We start from the raw sequence: 20,990 nt of genomic DNA, 5'->3' as shown, positions 1-20,990 counted from the left end.
GTTTATTCGCGCGCGTTGACTAGTACGTCCTCGTGATTTTCTTGGGATTTCCCGGATAATCCTTTTCTCAGAGGAGGTGTTCTTCGACAACACGTGATTGGCATCGCGCTGAAATACGGATAACGTGCGTATAATCAACGTATCGATTGACATCGCGAACGAAAGATACACAACAACGGGACAGGACGATGGATATGTCCGGTGACGAGGACATGTTCGCTATCAGCGACGAGGAAACATCGTTATCGACGCAAACCGCGTCGTCGAATCCTGTCGAAGAGCACCTGTTGAAACAGCTCGCCGATGTGCAGAATAGGATCGACGCTACGTCGAACGAGATCGAGGAAGTGAAAACGGCCACTGCGCAAATTTTGAACGCTCTGCAATGGCGCGCGCTTCATGGAGAGGATATCAATTCGGATTGTGATGGTGATGTAAGCAGATTTTTTTACCATGCGTGATTAATACGATGCTTAAATACTTGCAACTCGCGTCTGAACAATCTCAGAGCAATTCCTTTTCTATTCGTTTAACTTTTCTTTTAATGAGAAATTATAGTTTTATATATTTTGTTAAAAAAAATTCTTTGATTTCTTTTTTTCATGAAACTCCTTTGCACACAAATAATCGAGGATTAATTCTCCTTTAATTCACATTTAACATATCTATGCATTTAATAATTAATGTTTCACTAAAACTTGGTATACTTAATGTTACAGTTGTACACTGTCGAAGGACAACCTATCTTGAAGAAGAAAAGACAGCGTGAGAGCAGTAATGCAGAAAGAATTGTGGAAATAATCTCACAATGGCAATGCATTCTTCAGGATAAGTGGATTATTGGAGTAGAGCTACAAAACGTATCCTGTTGGTGAGTTGTTTGATAATTATCGTATTTGATATAATTTTTGTTTTCTTCAATGAAAACAAAAAAGAAAGAGAAGCGTATTGAAATAGAAAATTTATAAATTTATAAATGCATAAATACACGTATGCAAATATATAGAAGATAGATAAAGTGAAAAATTGTGTAAACACACGATATATATATCGTATAAATCTTTTTTATTCAACAATGTGTTTTATTTTATAGAAATTTGTAATTGCAAGTTGAAATATTTGTATTATCCAAATTTAATAATTGAATTTTGCAATCATGTGTAAATATTTCATTTGGGACTTAAGTATTCTAAATATCCAATTATTTTGAACCAACAATTTTTACTGTAGCAAAACATTATCATGCAAATATGCTGTTTTTCTTTATTAATTTAATTTTTTGTGCTTTGAAATATACATTTTATAATTTTTTTGAGATAATTTAATTCTACAAAATATCTGCATCCTTTAACGTGACATGTACAATGTGATAAATTAATTATTTCAACATTTTTCACCATGTTTTCCTTGAGGCAGTACTATTACTATTGTTATAGTGATATTATATACCATAATCATGCGTATACAAATTATTATTAATTATAGAATTGTTGTGCAGTTGTTAGGAACAATTCAATAGCACAGTTAGATATTTTTATTGCATTATGCAAAACTGAATGAAACTATCACAAATTCTTTTCAATTATGTCACAACATTTTTTAAATCTATATAGACTTTTCTCTTAGATCAATTTTATTGCATTTTTATATTTAAAGGCTTTAGTAATTTTCATTATCCAATCTATTATTAAAACGTAAGATATTTAAGAAATGTGATTAGATAGCAAAGATCTCAGATATGATAATTTGTAAAAATTTAGCTTGCTTAATAATTTAACTATACAAGTAATAAATCGTATATTATTCATATTTGCAAGATATTCTCATTATTGTTTATCATAAGTCTTCTATTCTTTAAAACAGTTGGTACAACAATTTGATAAACTTTAACATATGCACACTATCAAAATGTTTAATGCGACAATGCAGTTTATAAATTATAAAACCAGAACATATATTAAGTATTATTTCAATTTTTTAAATTCTATGTAAGAAATGCATCGACGGCATGATTGTTACTATATACATATCATAACTTCCTCTCCTTCCAAATTCATTTAAGTGCTACCTACAGTTTCGTTGTATATATATGTCGTTCAGATTGAAGATTTTACGATACGTTTGGACACACGTATCATCAGATTAGAGATTTTACGATACGTTTGGACGTACGTCAATCAAGTGCGGACGAAGTAATCAAATTACTTGCATGTCAATGTGGTTATTTCATCCCTTCCAAATGCTAGGTACTCTTCAGGTGAATAATCAAACAACACAAAGTCATATCTATACGAGAAACGTGAAATAAGATAATATAGTATAATCTATAATCTTACGGTTTTTTTTTTTTTTTATGATGTATACGTAAAATCGTTCATATATTTTTCGCATTTTTTGTCAGACGAAAAATAACGAATATAATTTCTGTAAACATACCTGAACATCTCGTAGAGCTCATTGATTTGCGTTTTAGATAATTGCGTGAAATAATTTTTTATAACATCTTTTGTTTGGACGCCTCTAGTTGGATTTTTCCACTCGGGTTTGATGATGTGACCCACATGCGCTTGTTTTATAAGATAGTCTTGATCATCCTTTAACAAGAAAACATAATGAAAATTGCTTATCTCTCTACTGTATCGGTTATCGATGATTGAATTCACTTACATGTAGAGTCTCAAATTTAGCTATTATATCGAATCGCACTTGGCAGGGTGTGCAGAAATTTACAACTGGCGTCCAATGCATGTCAAGATCGTTTCCCGCTCTCCGCTGACATAACAGCCATCGTACGAATTCTTCGAAGAGCGGATATCTCGGTCCTTGCCTCGTATTCGTCTTCGGATCCTGTATTTTGTAGAGAGCAATTTTGTAATTCTTTGCTGAGCATTGATATAAATTTCATCAAGTTTGAATTATCGATATAAAATCGTAATGAGGCACGAAAAGTTGATTCTTTCAAAATTCTTTAAGATCTATCAGGATTCTTTAAGAATTTATTTCTAAGTATTTTTTTTTTTTTTTTTTTTTGATTAATCTGGGCCACATGTCTTGCATTCTAATTTCCTTTATAATTTCTTTGCGAATCATATATTTATATATATGATTCTGAAGTGATATCGCTCTTAAAATTTGTCAAATGATATTACCCTTGCTCTGTAATGCCAAACTATGTGTGCACCGAGATTGCTGTGAAACGTGTGTGGCAGACTGTGCTCCAATTTGTCCCGGTAAGCGCTGAGCAATCTTTCGAACGGATGTCGCACTATCAAAAAACTGATGCTATCGTTTAAGTATTTAGCTAGCTCTTCCGCAGTGGGCCTAGGATATCTCTGTCTAGCCAGCGAAACTGGCACTGCCTTGGAGGCCTTCAGGAATTGCGGACTATATCTGCAATATTAATGCAATAATGATTATTGGCGAGATCAATCGTTATCAACCCCGTCGTTCAATACATCCATCAGTATTTTAATAAATTAGCAATAAAATAAGTTAACGATATAGAGAATTTAAAACAATTTTGGAATAGAGTAATAATAATTAAAAACTTATAATATATAGTATTTTATAATTACATCTTTTGCAATTTTCTACAACGATAAATTATATTACGCGCGATATATACGACTTTATTTTTATTCTTTTCGTCGACGGAAAACTTTAGTATGTACGATGTAGTAGCAACTTACCCCGCAAGTAAGTTAAAGTTATACATCCACGACGTGGACGCCGCTTTGAAAACGTTGCACCATATAAGATGATATTCTTTATTTACAAGGAATTCCCAGGCGTTCGGCCTGTGAAGCGAATCGTTGCCAGGACGATCGAGTCCTTCCTCGGCGCATCTTTCCGCCAGAAATTTCCGTCTAGCTATTAAACGTTGCTCGGTTTCCGCCGCGGTGATCTGTTCCAGCATTTTCTCTTCCGGTGTTAGGTTCGCGTCCTGTTGAAACAAATAAAATAATAAATTGATTTACAGGAGAAAACCTAACCAATGATAAGATGCGTTTCTTTGTGGTATAAATTGTAGGCGACACGCTATTTCGATAACATTATTTCAGCGAATTTTACTGCTCGTTTAATGATACACTTGCCTATGAGCCGTTAATTGACACACTTTAAAAATTACGGAACATCGGATATAATGTTATCATTGTCCAGTTGTTGTCAATTTGACCTAAATTCGGAGTTAGCAAGGGATTAGATGTATCAGAAATTATTTCAATGAGAACTATGAAATGAGACGCTATATACACTGAATTATGAATTGGACGCTGACGTAAGAGTTACGATATGTGTATATGATGTAAGGTACGAAACGTGTCGAGGATTATTTGCTCAATTATGTAGCGTGATTTTTATATCTTTACCAAATGACGGAAACGAGAGATACAGGTATGAACAGTTTGTATGATGATGTAATTATCATTACTTTGTCGATCTGTATCGATAATACATTTACGATTAACAGATTTGTTTGCGCTCAAGATTGAAGTCATTATGTTATTTACGAAGAAATAGACATAAAAAATTTTTTTTATAACGGTAATAAAAGTATAAGAAATAAAAACAAATGTAATCGCTTGTCGGTATCGAATTAATAGCGCTTATGATGTAGATAATTACGAGATAATGAGAGCGCAAGTAATTAATAATGAGCGGGATAATGAGCGATAATTGTAGCGATATGATTGTGTGCAAAAGGATAGAGAGTTTGACTTATATCACGCGTAAATAGAGAATCTACATAAACGGCAATTCTTTCTGTCAAGATTTTAACACGTACATATATTAACCTCTTCCTCGTGACACGCAAGGTTAAACCAATTTCCTAATTTTTGCAATTAATCTAAATATACGTGTTCGTACCTTACCGAGTACCCGCTACATTGCGAAATTGACGAGTCTATGGCGCACATATTTGCATTTACATTAGAAGTCACGCCATTTACATAAATATATTTAATGCATCCTTCACACGCATGTGTTATCAAACGCGCGTAAGCGCGCCTTTTTTCTTGATTTTAATTTTGACAAGAAAATATTTAATTTTCATTATATTATAATTTTTTTATTTTCATTATCAATTCATGAGTTGTCCTTTTTAAGTACTATTATTGTGCTATTTCGGGCATTTAAATAAGAGACATAATTACAAGCAGCAATAAGGCCCTACTGCATGCAGTGGAGATTGCAAGAGGCAATTTTGTATACTATCTTGGGACACATCTTGTCGCGTGAATCTGCGTCGCAAATAAGATGGCATGTTTCTACGATCTGATGAATCATCCGTAATTTTCAGAAAATCCGTTCCCAAGCTGTACGAAAATGATATTACATTCTTTAAAATGCGTCATTTTTATCGCAACGTAGAAATGTTTTATCTCGTGATACACTTATTTGCATTAAAATTTCAAGAGGAAATGTAGTTTCTATTATAAGCGCAGCAAATATTTTATAGAAATATTTCGGTAATTATGAAATATCGATCTTTAATTAATTCTTGGAACTGCGAGTGTTAAAATACAGATTGCAATCGCAATCAATTGCGATCGCGCTGAGATTTCATAATAGTAACTTGAACAATATTTTTCTCTTTATTTTGCTGAATCATAATTCGTTCGGTATGATGTAATGCGAGAAAATCGCATGGATGCGTGTAGCGCAGCGTGCTCGTAAGACCTAATACCGGCTTTCGTTTATTGATTTCGATGTAGAACGCGCCTTGTGCAGCGACGAATGTGGGCCACGAAGGGTGGTGGCGCATCGCTCACGTTTATGCACTGGCGCATCGTGTGCATACACGTGTGTCATCGGTAAGACAAGGCCTTAGAATGCGTACATGTCCGCTATTTTCCTATATCTCTGCATTTATTTAGTTAAGCAGACATATCCTCTTGTGTCCGCTATACCGGCAACAAGATTGATGATTCCGATAAGACAACTTTATAAAGTGCAAGTGGATGTCCGCCTGTTGCGACTAAAGTACTATTTTAAATTGCTTTGATGAAGAAACAGAAGTTTTACAACTCGCGGATATATCTGTCTTGTAAGATGCGTTTTCCTCGTTTTAATACTAATACTCATGATAGGCACAAGTCTTTATTATTAAGAATTAATTTTACTTACGTCGTTTTGTGGATAATTAATGTTTTTGAATTAAAAGATCTCTCTTATTTTTCTGGGGACAGAGTTCTATTTTTGCTCTTTAATTAATTACTTTAATTAACCTTTAATTAGTTTTGGTTATTATAATTTTATTATACTGATTCTATATATTCAAGTTTTCTTATTTTCAAATGCGAGATGTGCATTAGTTTCTGGACTTATATTTATTTTATAGCCTTTCATTATTCCGCAAGTAGCTTTGTTAATAAATATACGTCATTTTTACAAAGAATAAAGTTTTTACTCGTCACAATACAAGTTTTTAACTGCGTCTCGCGATTCTGTGATTATCTTGTTATTAACTTTTTTCAGCAGAAATTTTTTTCAACTCACGCGCCTTTGACTTTATAATACAGTTATAGAGTGTCATGTGTGATGGCCATTATTTATCATACAAATACTTTGATATGTAGAAATGCCTTTTCGACATTATATTCGGCGTTATCTGAATCAGATGATTTCAAAGTTCTCTATTGAAATATATAATGCTTTGTTTTTCTTTTGTATAGAGTAGAGCCTTTTTTTTCTACGACAGAGCATTTGACATTACGTATCGTTATGAAAAATGTTCACTGAATAACTATTTTCGTCCACCTTGTTTCGCAAAAATATTGTAACGGTAAAAAATAAATATAATTTCTAGATTACACAATCACACGCACAAAATTTGATTGTCAGAAATTGTTCATATTTTAGCAATGTATTCCTTTTAAGAAATTAATCTATTTTTTTGATATTGTGAATATCTTATCGTGATAACATATTCGCGATGATAGTCCGTGAAACGACTGTTATATACGATTAGGGGGTAACTTTAACTATCTTTTTGGATACTTAAATAGGCCATATTAGGCGGGCACTGATCCACGTACCGCATTGCGCCTGGAAGCGTGCCAATCTATGATCGTCGTGTTTTACGTAAGGCAAATGTTTTCGGTCTCCCAGGAATTGGTAGGAAACAAAATTCTGTGTTTTCTCCAAAACAGATTTTTTTTTTTAATATGAGTTTCCGTTATATACTTGCTTTCCTGATCTAATATTTATAAAAATTTCCGATAGAGATGAAAGTTTAAAGAATAACTTAAAAATAAAATGCAGCAAATAATTATCAGTGAAACTAAAATTAAGAATGCATATATTAACATTTGGGAACCTTTTTATATGACGCTGAAAATTTTGTAGCTTATATATTTATGCTTATGAGATTTTTGACTTCGGAAATGTTCCATGCTATTAAAACATCACCCATAAAACGTGCTTCCTTCTGTACTTATATCAAACAATAACAAAACGTCACGCTAATATTAAACAATCCGCTATGATAATAAATGTTCATTTTTTTTTTCAAAAGTTTTATAAATTGTATACATACTTAAATTATCCAGCGTAAGATATAACGCGCAAGTTTTTATTAAAAATTCATCAAATATTTCGTATTAAAGCCCATCAGTAGTAACATTTTTATAACGGACGACTTACCTCCAGTGAATTGCCGTGCTGCAAGGTGTTGGTGCTATCCTGGCAAGACAGTGCCAGAAGGATAAGTGCCAGGACACCGGCAGCAAAGATAGCACGGCGAACTCCTGCCAAGACGCGACGACGTGGGGTCATCTTCTCCCGGAAAACGTGCTTCCGTCTGTACTCATATCGGACTGAAACATGTTTAGAGCGTTACCGTAACTTGTCGCGATGAATCACCGATTCGCGAGGCTTCTTCTCGTGGATCCTCTCTTAACCATTACATGGAGCGTTAATTGTATTAATCTGTCGATTGTTCGCGGCACCGTTACTTCTTAAATCTCGTTGCTAGCGGGAATGTTCGGAAGGTGGGAGTTAATTGAGCCATTGTGAGAACGCAGACATAAATATGTTAGGTTGTTGCGGCTAGAAATTATGCGTATATAATCCGATCGTGAATTATTCAATGCCTTGTAATTAATAGCACTAGGCATATTTGTGTTGATAGATTATTTAATTGCTTGGGCAACCGCTTTAAATTTGATAATGTAAATAATCTTTATTTGTATGGTGAGAATGAGATATAGAACCGATAAAGTTAATAGCACATGCGGTCTACATTACTGATACTGTATACGCATGTTCCGCTTTGATGAGGAAGCGAATTGTGATACCAGATAATGACAATATATACTGTTACATTCCCCTCTTCCGCGTGAAGTGTCTTGGCATTCGTAGATGCATATGATATAATTGGTTCGTCATATCGACAAATTAATTAATTATTATCATCTTTAATTTTTCTCATATTAAATTTATTTGCATTTTATCCGAACGCGCACGTGGAAAAACATGAAAGACGTCTGTCAGTAAGTAAACATTTTACGCATATCAAAATCGCATTTACCTTAATTAAGCAAATATTTTATAATAATTGTATTTATAATGGCCAATGAGAGAGAAAAGAGAAATATTGAGTTTTTTTCTAAAATGAGAGAGAGACAGAAATATTGAATTATTTTCCTAAAATATACAAGTATTTTACATTTGCTGCTATCGTATTACATCGAATAATTTGCATATGAAAATACTGTGTTGGAGTATTTATAGTGTTCAAGAATATTCAGGTAAAGTCAGATGATATAATAATTAGATTGATGAATAACATAAGGGATAAGTGTGTCAAGTTCGCAGAATTATTATAGACGCGTGAGAAATAGATATCAGATCGATGGAATAGTTAACTAATTTCGCGGTTTTGTCGGTATGCGTCTGTCCGTGTGTCGAGATTGTAAATATGTTTAGCTCGCCAAGCAGTCGAATAGGTCGCGGAAATGTGACCGCGTGATATGATAAGCATTCACGAGTTGCAGAAATTCGCACGATCAGTATGTCAATGATTATATTGATGCGGATGATCTTCTCTTACAGTTAATTCTTTTGAAGGTGCTGTTAGCGTAATTATAGGTCTAATTGCGTAATTGAATGACAGGCAAGTCGAAATTCGTTATTGCATTCTTTATCGGATATTTCATTGTTTGTTATCAGACAACAAAACAACGATCACATTAAATACGATCGATAGGAAGATATATTAAGTGCGATCGGATTAGCTATCTGCAATTGCAAATGTCACGTAATGATTTATTATTAAAAACATTGTGCTTATGAAAAAACAGATATCTCAAATTGATATTCGTTATGATAAAAATAACATTCTTAGTAAAAATAGAGAATATATTAAAAATAATATGAATTGAATAATAATAAAAAAAGACACAAGAGAACTGTTATTTTGACAGCGGTGAACAATGTATGTGTGTGAATTATATGTATATCTAGTGTATTTAATTATGTGCATAATTTCATTTTATCAACGCGGAATACTTTCAACTTAATTTGATATCGTTGTAATTCATATATTTATACACAATTTGCCTTGTTATGTATATATCGAAATTATAAAATATATTTTATAAATTATTTTACAAAATAGAGAAAGATAAGTATTAAATTTCTTAATTTCTTAAAATGAATATATTTTCACCGTTTTGATATTTCATTTCACAATTCGCTTATTTCATGATTGAAACAAGATCTTTTATTAATATAACAGCCGAGACGTTTATTTATTATTAATTCAAGCAAAGTGAAATATAAATCTCGTTTTTTCGAAACACATTTAGTAGTGATATGATTGTACAAATCGTGTGTGTAAAAACAGCCATAGGAAAAATTACACATTCATGAAAGGAATTTAGTAGGACGTATGTGAATTTTATTGTGAAAACGTTGCGAAAAAGCATGTACAATCAGCAAATTCAGGCATCATAAAGTAAACGTGTTCGGTAACGGTATAGTGCGATATTTATATCAGCATTATAGAGCGAGAGATAGAAAGAGAAATACGATAGTGAACAATAACGAATTTATTACTTCTTTATTGACAGTTTCGACAAAATTTATATCGCGCAATCTTGATACACAGTCACAAAAATAATATATAATTATGAGCGTGATTTCATACTTGATTAATACGGAACATTTTCAATTCCATATGCTATTGTGTAATTCGTATACTTTGTTTCATTATTAAACAAGTTTGATCAAAATTGCAACACCGTAATACGTTGCAATATCATAATTACCGGTACCGGCCAATCAATCTTTGAAGCAAAAATGACTTCTTTCCGTTTTATATCGTTCCAATAATCTATTGTGCCGCGTCCATCCGTTGTCACATAATCTTTTATGTAACTCAATCGTCCACTCTATAGTCTCGATCAATAAAATATACACGTTATCGTAAATTTATTTGTAAAATTAATTATACAATTAACTATATAATTTAATGATAAATATATATTTATCTCTTTTTTTACGGAATAATTGTAATATGTACGTGATAATAATAATACATATACAAGATAGAACAAAATTATGTAAGACTGTCATCAGGAAGAACGATAATTCTGTTGCGCAATATTAATGCGGATGAATGGAACACTGTGTGAAACAAGATTTATCTTTCGCACAAATGAGACATCTCTGTGCGACGCAATACGATCGGTACTGGCGTCAGGATACCAGCTTAGATTACATAAGCCTGGACGATCTTATGTACATGCGACTTATATTTTCCGTGAGATTGAGGACAGGAGAAACGGCCCGTTCCCACAGCGAAGAGAGCGTCTTTGATCTCAACGTGAATGGAACCGTCGATTTATAATTCACAATTACATTCGCATCTTGTATGAAATAAGAATTGATTATTGAAGCATGTGACAGCGACAGATGTTAGTTCAAGTATTAATCTTGTCTTTCTCTCTCTCTCTCTAGTATTGTCCGATTAAAATTCGTTAACAAAATACGATGAAAAGAGTCGAGACATGTGATGGAAAAAATTGTTGATTAATATTTCTAAAGAAAAAAACTTATCGAGACGAAAAGATTTAATAAATTTGTTAAAATTATATAGTTTATTGTTGAAATATGAAATGATAAGTAAGATATTTGTAAACGATTACACACAGGTAGAATTTAAAAAAAAAAGAACAAATATACTAAATGTAAAGAAAAGAAGAGATATATGTACTAAACATAACAGAAATATTATATTTTGATTTTCTCGAGGAAGAGACTATTTGTAATCAGATCGAGGCAATGTTTGTGGAACAGATAGGTCAGTGGGTTAACGAAATATTGTTAATCAGCTTGTGTCAATCACAAATATTATGACTTATCAATTATCGTTGGATAATAAAACAGAGATGAAATCACTATAATTATTATGGACATTTTATAAAAATATTATATATCAAGTATTACTTTTGTATAACATTGTTTGATCTTTGAATTAGTAAATGACGATTAATAATTTGTGTTCAAGAAATATCAAATGGCAAATAAGATATTATCAACATGGATTACGGTTGTGTTCAAACACTAACTCGATTAAAATTTTTTTTTCTCTCTCTCTCTCTCTCTATTTATATTATAGGAACATTATTCTTGTCAATATTAGTGAGAATTTTTAACTTGCATTTAGTTAATCCATACTGTCAATGCAATTCGATTTAAATTTTTTTTAGAAATAGAAACTTTAACTGTTTTAAGTTAATCATTTTCAATTTCTGAGATTCAGTTTTACTACCATCGATAATTTATTTAGTTCAACTGATTCTTTGATTCTAGCATATAACACTAAAATAGAAATAGAAAAAAGAAACATATATAGTCAATCACGTCAATCACGTATGACACAAGGTTCTAGACAGATCAAGTTAATCTGAAGTTCTTGTTATAACGCACATTTTAACTACATTAAAATTTCCCGTTTTGACAATCACGTGTCGTTATGACAATTCGGATTTACATTTCGGTCTAACATTATCACTGTATTTTAAATATACGGATTTTATGAGTGAGTGCTGTTTGCATTCGTATGGGGTTGTGCGACGACTGCACGGGTTCATGGGGTCAGCGGGTGAGCTTTTTAATCCCGGAATTTTACACAGCCGCGTATGAGATCCGTCTCCTCGGGTTGATTTTATGTCTCTCTCTCTCTCTCTCTCTCTCTCTCTCTCTCTCTCTCTCTTTCTCCTCGTACCTTCTCCGGGCATATATCCGGCGGCGGGATCACTGACGCATTTGTCGTCGCGCGTGATCGTCGTCGTCGTCGGCGTCGGCGGGCGTCGTTGCTCCCTCGGGTTGTGAGAAGCTTCGTGCGCGAGGGACGCCGCGTGCGAGGGATGTCGGACGTGGTCCTCGCGCCGCAGGAGGCAGGGCAACCGAACGCGTGGTGTGTGCGTGCCACGTGATGATGCGTGTGCGTGTCGCACCAGGAAAAAGTACGCGATGCCGTTCCGATCACGGCGGCATCGTGCAGATCACTGAGACCGACCGACCGACCGGCCCCTGTTTCATGGGCGCCTCGACGCTCGCGTCCGACACTTACCACCCGACCCATCTTATCAGGGCCGGTTTCTTCGGGTGCCTTGCGATAGGTGCGATATAATGTTTCTTTTCGAGACATGTAAAGTATTCAGTTCAATTCTTTTCGATTATTCTTTTAAAAATTTGAGGAAATTAATCCAGATTTAATTCTATTCGAGAAATTAAGATAAAGATTATATTTGAAGATTTAACTCTTGTAAAATTTAAAATTATTTTTTAAATTATTGAGGAAAAGCATACATGTATATAAATAAAGGAAAATTGCATTTTTTATAAGTTAATATATTACATACTGACATATATACTTAAATTTTTTGTCTTTTATGTATGAAAAAAAAAATAATTAAAATTCTATAATGCATAAAATTAGTAAAACTAAAAATAAATATAAAATTAAGACTATTTGATAGTTAATATGATAAAAGCATGAAAAATAGCAAATTTTGATCTTGTGTCGAGGTATGTAAATGCCTGTAACCGGACCTGCGGTTTGCCTGCTTCCGTCAATTGGTCAGTTTTTTCGCGGGTCGATTTACCGGACGTTTCTCGCGCAAACGCGTCACGAAGCGACGTAAGCGAGCGAACGGCTTCTCTTCGGTCGGAGGCCGATCAATTAAAATTGAAACTTAATTACTAACACAAACGGTAACTCTTGTTTCGCAATCGATCACAAATTGTGGATTCGAAAATTGCAATGTGATATTGCTATCTATGTTTCGAGCACGAAATATTGTTCTAGTTTTATATTTAACATTTCTTGATATTTTTTCCACGTAAATAGTTTAATATTTAAGATATTTAATTATGTAATTGAGAAAAAATAACAAACTATATTTTTATGTCATAAATTTTCTTCATATCACACGATCTTAATTGAAATATCAAAATAAAATATGAGATATTTTCAATTTCGCATTTTTCTTTGATCTGAATATACTTTTACAAAAAGAAATCTGTATGATATATAAAGAGAGGAAAAGAAAAAAGAACATATAAAATAATGCATGCAATTTGTATTTCATAAAAAAGTGAAGAAAAGGAAAAAAAATTTCACAGATTGTATTAGCTTTATATAAAGAGCAACTTGTATTATGATGATGAATGAAATTATTCTATTAATGTCGATATCGCGTTATTATATTTCTGCAGGAACATCGCGATTAGTATCTTTGTTCGTGAGTCAATCTGCATAAATAATGTCAGTATAAGCATTACATTCAAGGTCAATTCGTATGTGCATATCCGTTAACTTCACGGCTGCTTTATCTGTGCGTGACTTAATTTTTTTTCTTTTATAAAAAAGTGTGTTTAATAATTTTTTTAAATTTAGAATAATGATAATTACGTCATTGTAACGAATCAAATAGAAAAAAATAAATCGAAAAAAGAAATGTTTGTAAGAAACGATAAAGTGATAAAGAAAACGACCAAATAAGAAAGAGCTGATAATTTTATTCTGATTTTGAATATGAGAAGGATTTAAGCTTCATTTACTCAATTCATTATACTTCTAGTTAAGTTTTTCTCAATTTATGCGTCAAAAATGAGATATCTTATTATTTTGAATAATGGAATAGAAGCAAACTCTGAATACGCGATTTAGTTTAGTTGATAAAAAATTTTGCGCACGAACATATAAGTCAAGCGAGCAGAAAATTCAAATAAAGTTAAATTGTATGAAAAATTCGGGTAAAGTTTAATTATATGAGGCGAAATTTGAAACAATCTATTTTTCATTTATGTGTGGCACCAATAGACCAATGGTAGTCTTTCTTCGATTATCTTACAGATCTCAATTAGTCGGAGCAATAAATCTGTCAGTTTAAATACAAAATATGTCACGTGATTCTACGATTTGTTTTGCAAATATTTTCTTGGCATAATTAATGTAGGTTGCTATTCAAATGCGATGAATTAAAATGCGAATTGCGTCTATTAGTTCGTGTTGATTTGCATTTATGGATTTACATTATAGATATTATACGTCATCAAGGATTTTTCCATCACCGAATACAATTAGGTGCAATTCAAGTCATGTGTATCACTGAATCATGCAAATATCTGTTATATCATCATTGATGAGTTTTAGTTAAGAGGATTTTTGCTCTGCTTTCTTCCTCCTTTTAAAGAACTTGGGCTCGTTTATACGAGAGATTTTCTTAAGAGAGATTTCTTTCTTTAAGAGAGACTTAACTAATGACGCAATTTTCCTATCTTTGATGTCAATATTGACTTTTGCTGTAGAAAGTGCATAACATCTTTCCAAAAATTTCTTTAAACATATCATGATATAATCGTGTCTCGATGCAAAGATAATTTATTATAATTACATAATTATATATAAAAAATGTCCAAGTATTAAATACTTAAAATAATGTATTTTACTACGATCATTTCACGCTCTATGTATTTTGCATTTTTTAATGAGATAATATTTGAAATGCAAATAACTATTACAATTAAATTTTCAATACAATGAACGTCACATAATTATTATTTTATAACAGCGAAAAAATGAAATATTTTACTAAAATATGATATATAACAAACTAATCAAACTATTGTCGAAAAAATAAAATCCGTCGCTTTAAGCGGTAACCAATAACGTAGAATGCAGCTATGTAAGTTTTCTTTGTAGCACATTGCTCAACCTCAGATATTATCCATATGTACGGGGCAAGATGGAGATTTACGGTGAGTCGATGTTCTGGACACGCTTCTTCCATTGGGAAAGGATCAGCTCGATTCACCCTGGCGCCGTTCATGTCGTGGCAACGATGGTGCTCGATCTACCGACGTTCGATACAGAGTCCGTCAGCGAGTGTTGGGCCACGATCTCGTACGAGATTGGCGAAACGCAATTTCAGATTCCAATACCAGCCGTTCAGCTTACCATCGACGAGGTGATCGATTGCTCGTGCATGAAGATTTTAAACGAGAACGAGCGTAATGCGATACTAGCATTGAAAAGTACGTCTAGCACAGAGAAAATCGTTCACGTTCGTTTGTCGAAGGATAATCAAAACGATGAAGATGATTCATGCGCTTTATATGAGCCCAGGAAGAAACAACTCTTTCACTTCTTAACCACGAAGAATTTTGTCAAAATTTCTGACGATGTTTTTTTGGTGAAAGAACATGGCCCTCTGATGTATTGTTTGATCGAGTTAGAATGGTTGGGCAAGGTCGATGAAGTAAATGTCAGAATCTTTGCCAGGTAAATAGAATTTGCCGTTCGAATCGTGCTTTGACGGACGTTCTTGCGATTTGCGACTAAAATGTGCCGTAATGGAAGATCGATTTACATTATCAACGATTACAGATCTGTCAACCAGCTGAACATAATATTGCACTTTCTGCGGGCTGTATTTCCGAGCATGACTGTTATGGAAGAGGTCGATGATTGCATTGAGGCAGCGATGGCTTTAATACGCGAATTAGAGATGATTCGCGACAAGAAGAGTATTCTTGACATACAAGAAGCAAAAGTAATAACAGACTTACTTATTCCTTGAGTGCATTACGTTGTAACTGACAAGAATACATATTTATCGCTACTTATAAGATTATTTTTTAACATATCATTATATATCAATATGTGATATAAATGCGTTAACATAATGTAGTATCATGTGTAAATATCCATCTGTTCAGTTAGTTCTTCAACTGGAATGAAAACTGAGCACACATAATTATATAATTTTTTGGTTTAATTTTTGTTAAATAAAGAATAATATAACATTTTAAATAAATTTTGTTTTTTTTATTAAATCTAATTACGTTTTTATTTACCGCTTCTAATATCAATATAGAGTTATAATTATACAATTTTTTATTATAATTAATATAATTATATATTTTTTTATTTTTAATTTAAAAGTTTTATTTAATAACGGTACGATTTTTAGCAACTTATTAACGAGAAAGTGAAACGAAAAACTAATGAATGAAAATAAAAGCTGTTGACATAAATTTTTGAAATAATTTATTTTGTTAAACTATATAAAGCACATATTTATAACATATATATGTATATTGTTGTAAAATGAGTGATTGGAATGACAGAGTGAGCGAGTCAGTGAATGAGTCAATATAAATTAGTAGAGAGCTTTGCTGAGCACTTTCGATAAAAAATATCATCGCTACGTTCACTACATTAACGATTCGTTAACGATTACATACGATATAATTTTCTCTTCGATACATATGTATACATTCGCTTCATTACAGCTATCACTTTATGTGCCTGCTATACATCTCGTCCTATATATATCTCGATTGATTTATGCGTCTTGCAGCAGTATATTTCTATGTACACATTAAGATTCTTGTATTGTAAAATCGATCGAACGCCCTCGCTAGTGATTAAGATGAATATAAAGGGACATAGCAAGGACGGCGAAACGTGAGATTTCTATTAAAGTATCAGCTGTCGCGCTTCGCATTCGTAATAATGAAATATCGGAGTGTGTGTTCATCCATGTGGAGTCAAGTTTATCTTCTTTTTAATGTCGATAATTCGATATTTTAGCGGAGCAGTTGATATGAATTCCATTGATCAATTTGATGTGACAGTTAATATATTGATTATTTTGAGAGATTAGGACTTTTTAAGGCTTCAATTAGTCTTGATTGATGGCCGTTTGTTGAATTATTATTTACAAATACGCTGTTGTTCCATGTTTTTTTAAGAGAAGTTTTAATAAAATTTTTTTTATCATTATTAATTATACTTTTGGATTTTTTTTAATTCTCATCAACAGCTTGTTTGCACGTGGAAGAAATTCTTGTTCGAGAAGAGAGGTGAGTATTATTTCGCTACATTAAGTAGTCTACGATCATTTGTCATGAGACTTGTTAGCTGAGAGTTAATTAATCTTGTTTGAGTATCTGGACTCGAAAACTTCCTCGCTTGCGAACTTGCTTCTACGTCTGAAACTTATTGCAACGTGCGACATCACTCGCTCTCTCTTTTTTCTTCCTCGTTCTCATTCCTTCTTTTGTATTATCCGCTTGATTTATTTACATTGGACTTTGTACACGCGGATATATATGCATATATATATATATTTCAATGTACATAGGTACTCAATTCCCATTTGTTTTTGATTCCCGATGAACGATAATGTATAATAAACTAGTCGACGCTGTTCTCGTCACCATCGTCGTCGTTGCTTGAATATTGCATTATTTCACTAATATGTAGTTTGACACTCTTATTTCCAAACTTTAAATCGAACACGCATATCATTTTCTTGTTTCATAAGAATTGTAAATACACAATCATTTAATTTATTGTTAATCAATCACTGTTACGAATCTCTAGTCGCGTTCTTATCGAAAAGCAAATTTTTTACTCATCTTTTGTAAGAATATAAGACTACTCGGCGACTATATTCGTTATTTAAAAATCATGGATTCGTTTATCAATGTAATCTTCTCTAAAAAAAAGTCTGGCTGTCTAGCAATTCATTCAATTACTCTTATCACGAACTGATTTTAATGGAGAAATTTTAAAACAAAAATACTTTTTCGACGCGAATCCCAACAATAATTAAATTGGGAAAAATATTAACGTATTTTCTTTTCGATTACTTTTTAAAAAATGATGTAAAAAGCTCATAATTTATATATATATATATATATATATATATATATATATATATATATACGAAATCAATCTCTTTATATATTTGATATTAATTATAATTATAATGTCCATATTACTGTACTTACATGTATTAATGTATCTATTTTTTTATATTTGAATTTATATTTGAAAAAAATATTGTTAGGTGGATAAACGAATGCATGATTATTAGTGAGCGAAATCACAGAAATCTGAATCTGAATCCGAATTTGAAAGAAGACAAACTCGAATGCATTAGTGAAACGCTCCGTAATATATAGACTAGTGAGAAAGAATGTGTCTATGTTACTATCCGCCGAGGAAAATCCTTTAGTTGAACACAGTTATACAATTAAATATAAAATATTAATAATCCTCAATTTTGATCAAAGAGTTATTATTACAGTTAAATTTGGATTGAAACGATTTTTAAAAAAATTTTTGGTATAATTAACAATCTTTGGAAATCGATATATATTTTTTTATTTGAAAAATTTATTTGTTAAACAAAAAAGAGCGAAATATGCGCAGAGATAAGTTTTTGAATTAAATATTTTACATGAATTTGTTGCATTACTTTCATCAGATTTTTAATGAAGGTACGCAGGCGCATCTCTCTTTTTGTATTCGAAAAACACTTTTGTAATTTATAAATATAAATATATAATTATATATAATTTTTGCATTTAATTGAATACTACATGAGTAGATAAATATTTTTAATTTCTTGTTTTATAATACGAGTTAAAATATATATTCAGGTTTCAAAATTATCTTTTTAATTGCATCAAGTTGATTGAAATTTTTCAAATTTCGATAAGAAATAATCCCGCATATATCATTTATCCCGTTAATCATTTATCGCACATTTTTCTAAGCCACATGTAAAGTTTCTCTTTATTTTTTTATCATTATTTGATTTATTGTATATGTAGAAAAGTCTACGCGATTGTAATACAGTATAACAAATGTGCGTTCAAGTAAATTTTACACGAATCATAGGATGGTACAAGGAGAAATCAATTTCTTGTACAGGCAATACTAATTGCACCAAAGTATTTATTCTTAGAATAAGTAGCAGCGAAGGCACTAAATTATATTTGTTTATCAATGATCATTACGAAAGTAAAGTTAACATTTTATCAGCATGCAAGTGTCGTCTAGAAACGAGGACAATTTCGGAAATTCTATATAAATCTTTTTACAAGTACGAGCGTCATCGTTTTATTTTTGCCGCATGTAAAGAAGTAGTGTTGCATAAAGTCTTTTATTTTATATTTTATTTTTGTGAGGCGTCTTTTTCATTTCTATTTATCTTTTTGCATAGGAGATAACTGATAACGTAAACTTCTTGCAAAATATTTATATCGCAGAATCGACACGGCGAACTAACGTTGCAACAAGAAATGAAGATATTTTATGCCCGATTGAAATTCTAATTATGACACTCGTCTAAATGAGACGCCACGAGAGAAAAATTAGAGTAACGTACTCGCAGGCGATTGCGTTTAATCGCGTCATGCATATGGAAATGTATTGACGAGGTATACAAACGTTTGCCTTATTTTCGCTGACATCAGCATAGAGAGACGACTTTTTCCCACTACGTGATTAGCCTTAATACTTGTTTCTCTTGCAATTGTTCTCTTCGCTACTTATACGATTTATCGCGATTGACTTCACTGGTAGAGAACTGGTGTCGCTTTATAATATTTATTTGCAATTCATTCTATATATGTACACGTATGTTCGCCTGTTCGTGTACATTGACAACACGTCCTTTCAATGCAAATATATCCGATAATGGCGATCGTAAAATATAATCTCTAGCGAGAAATATTTAATGTTTTGACATGAAAAATTTAATAGTCAGATAAGAAATGTCACAGTCACGCATAATAGTTGCTGTTACGCAGTTTCACAAAGCTTTGTTACGCGAACGTACGCAATGTACACGGACGTGCGGACATATTTAACGTAGATTATCAGTGATTAAATAATAGCATAGAAAATAATTGTTTTCTTTTCACCACGAAGCTAGAGTCTTTCAACTATTTTGCCATTGACCTTTGATACTTGATATTGTATTTTTACTCTCATTTTCTTCTCTCTTATTTATTATATGTATAGCTTAGTTCTTCAACTAATTAATCGCTAGTGTGTGATACTGTATGAAACCTTTCGGAATATGCATGTATGTGTGTCCGTGTGTGTGTGCTGTGTACTTGTACATACATATATATGCATTCACACTCGTCAACTGCTGAATGTTATACGTGTAGATGCATGTATAATTTCGTCGGCAGGCAGGACACAATATGTGACGAGATATGCACTAACGTTCTTTTTTTCAGATAAAAACTGAAAACGCTCTTTTTAACATTGTCGTAAAAGATGTTGCTACAAAATCGTATCGTATCTTAAGTAGTATGTCACATTATTATTTATAATTTGATTTTTATAAATGACCGGTTTCAATAACGAGTAATACCGTGAAACGCGTGAACTGATAATATCAAAATGCGCGCACTTTGTTGTCACAACTTGTATCCCACAATCTTATTTCTCGAGTCGGTGTTGTTCGTGAAATCGCAATTGATTGATTGGCATCATATTGGCATATATCTGCTTAATAACATACGCATGAGAAAGGAATTCGTTCAATTACAATCGTGATATTGATGACAGAATTAAACGAGAAAAATTCAATGTCTTACATAACGTTTATCAAGCATAATGTCAAAACGTAAAAAAATAAGAAGTAAAAATATATGTGCGT

General features: G+C 32.2%; 2 protein-coding genes across 3 annotated transcripts; one reads left to right on the top strand and one right to left on the bottom strand.

The window, feature by feature from the left end:
* The first annotated feature begins 187 nt into the window (after positions 1-187).
* LOC126850316 (uncharacterized) lies at positions 188-16,286 on the top strand. 2 transcript variants are annotated; one of them, XM_050593183.1, is made up of 4 exons: positions 188-434; positions 720-871; positions 15,200-15,799; positions 15,905-16,286. In XM_050593183.1, the coding sequence occupies exons 1-4, from the start codon at positions 189-191 to the stop codon at positions 16,095-16,097; spliced, it is 1,191 nt and encodes a 396-aa protein (XP_050449140.1). In that variant the 5' UTR covers position 188; the 3' UTR covers positions 16,098-16,286. The 2 variants fall into 2 exon arrangements, with proteins under 2 accessions (XP_050449140.1, XP_050449142.1); XM_050593185.1 differs by having other exon boundaries at positions 15,221-15,799; positions 15,905-16,285.
* Positions 1,049-12,534, bottom strand: LOC126850321 (carbohydrate sulfotransferase 11). Its single transcript, XM_050593192.1, has 7 exons — positions 12,236-12,534; positions 7,648-7,820; positions 3,690-3,943; positions 3,150-3,390; positions 2,668-2,847; positions 2,437-2,594; positions 1,049-2,286 (listed from the first exon to the last, which is right to left on the bottom strand). Exons 1-7 carry the CDS (start codon positions 12,246-12,248, stop codon positions 2,202-2,204), a joined length of 1,104 nt encoding a protein of 367 aa, XP_050449149.1. The 5' UTR covers positions 12,249-12,534; the 3' UTR covers positions 1,049-2,201.
* Positions 16,287-20,990: the final 4,704 nt, after the last annotated feature.

Source organism: Cataglyphis hispanica, chromosome 6 (genome assembly GCF_021464435.1).
Source record: "Cataglyphis hispanica isolate Lineage 1 chromosome 6, ULB_Chis1_1.0, whole genome shotgun sequence".
NCBI lineage: Eukaryota > Metazoa > Arthropoda > Insecta > Hymenoptera > Formicidae > Cataglyphis > Cataglyphis hispanica.
Note: the sequence above shows the minus strand (reverse complement) of the source record. Positions and strands in the feature narration are given on the sequence as shown.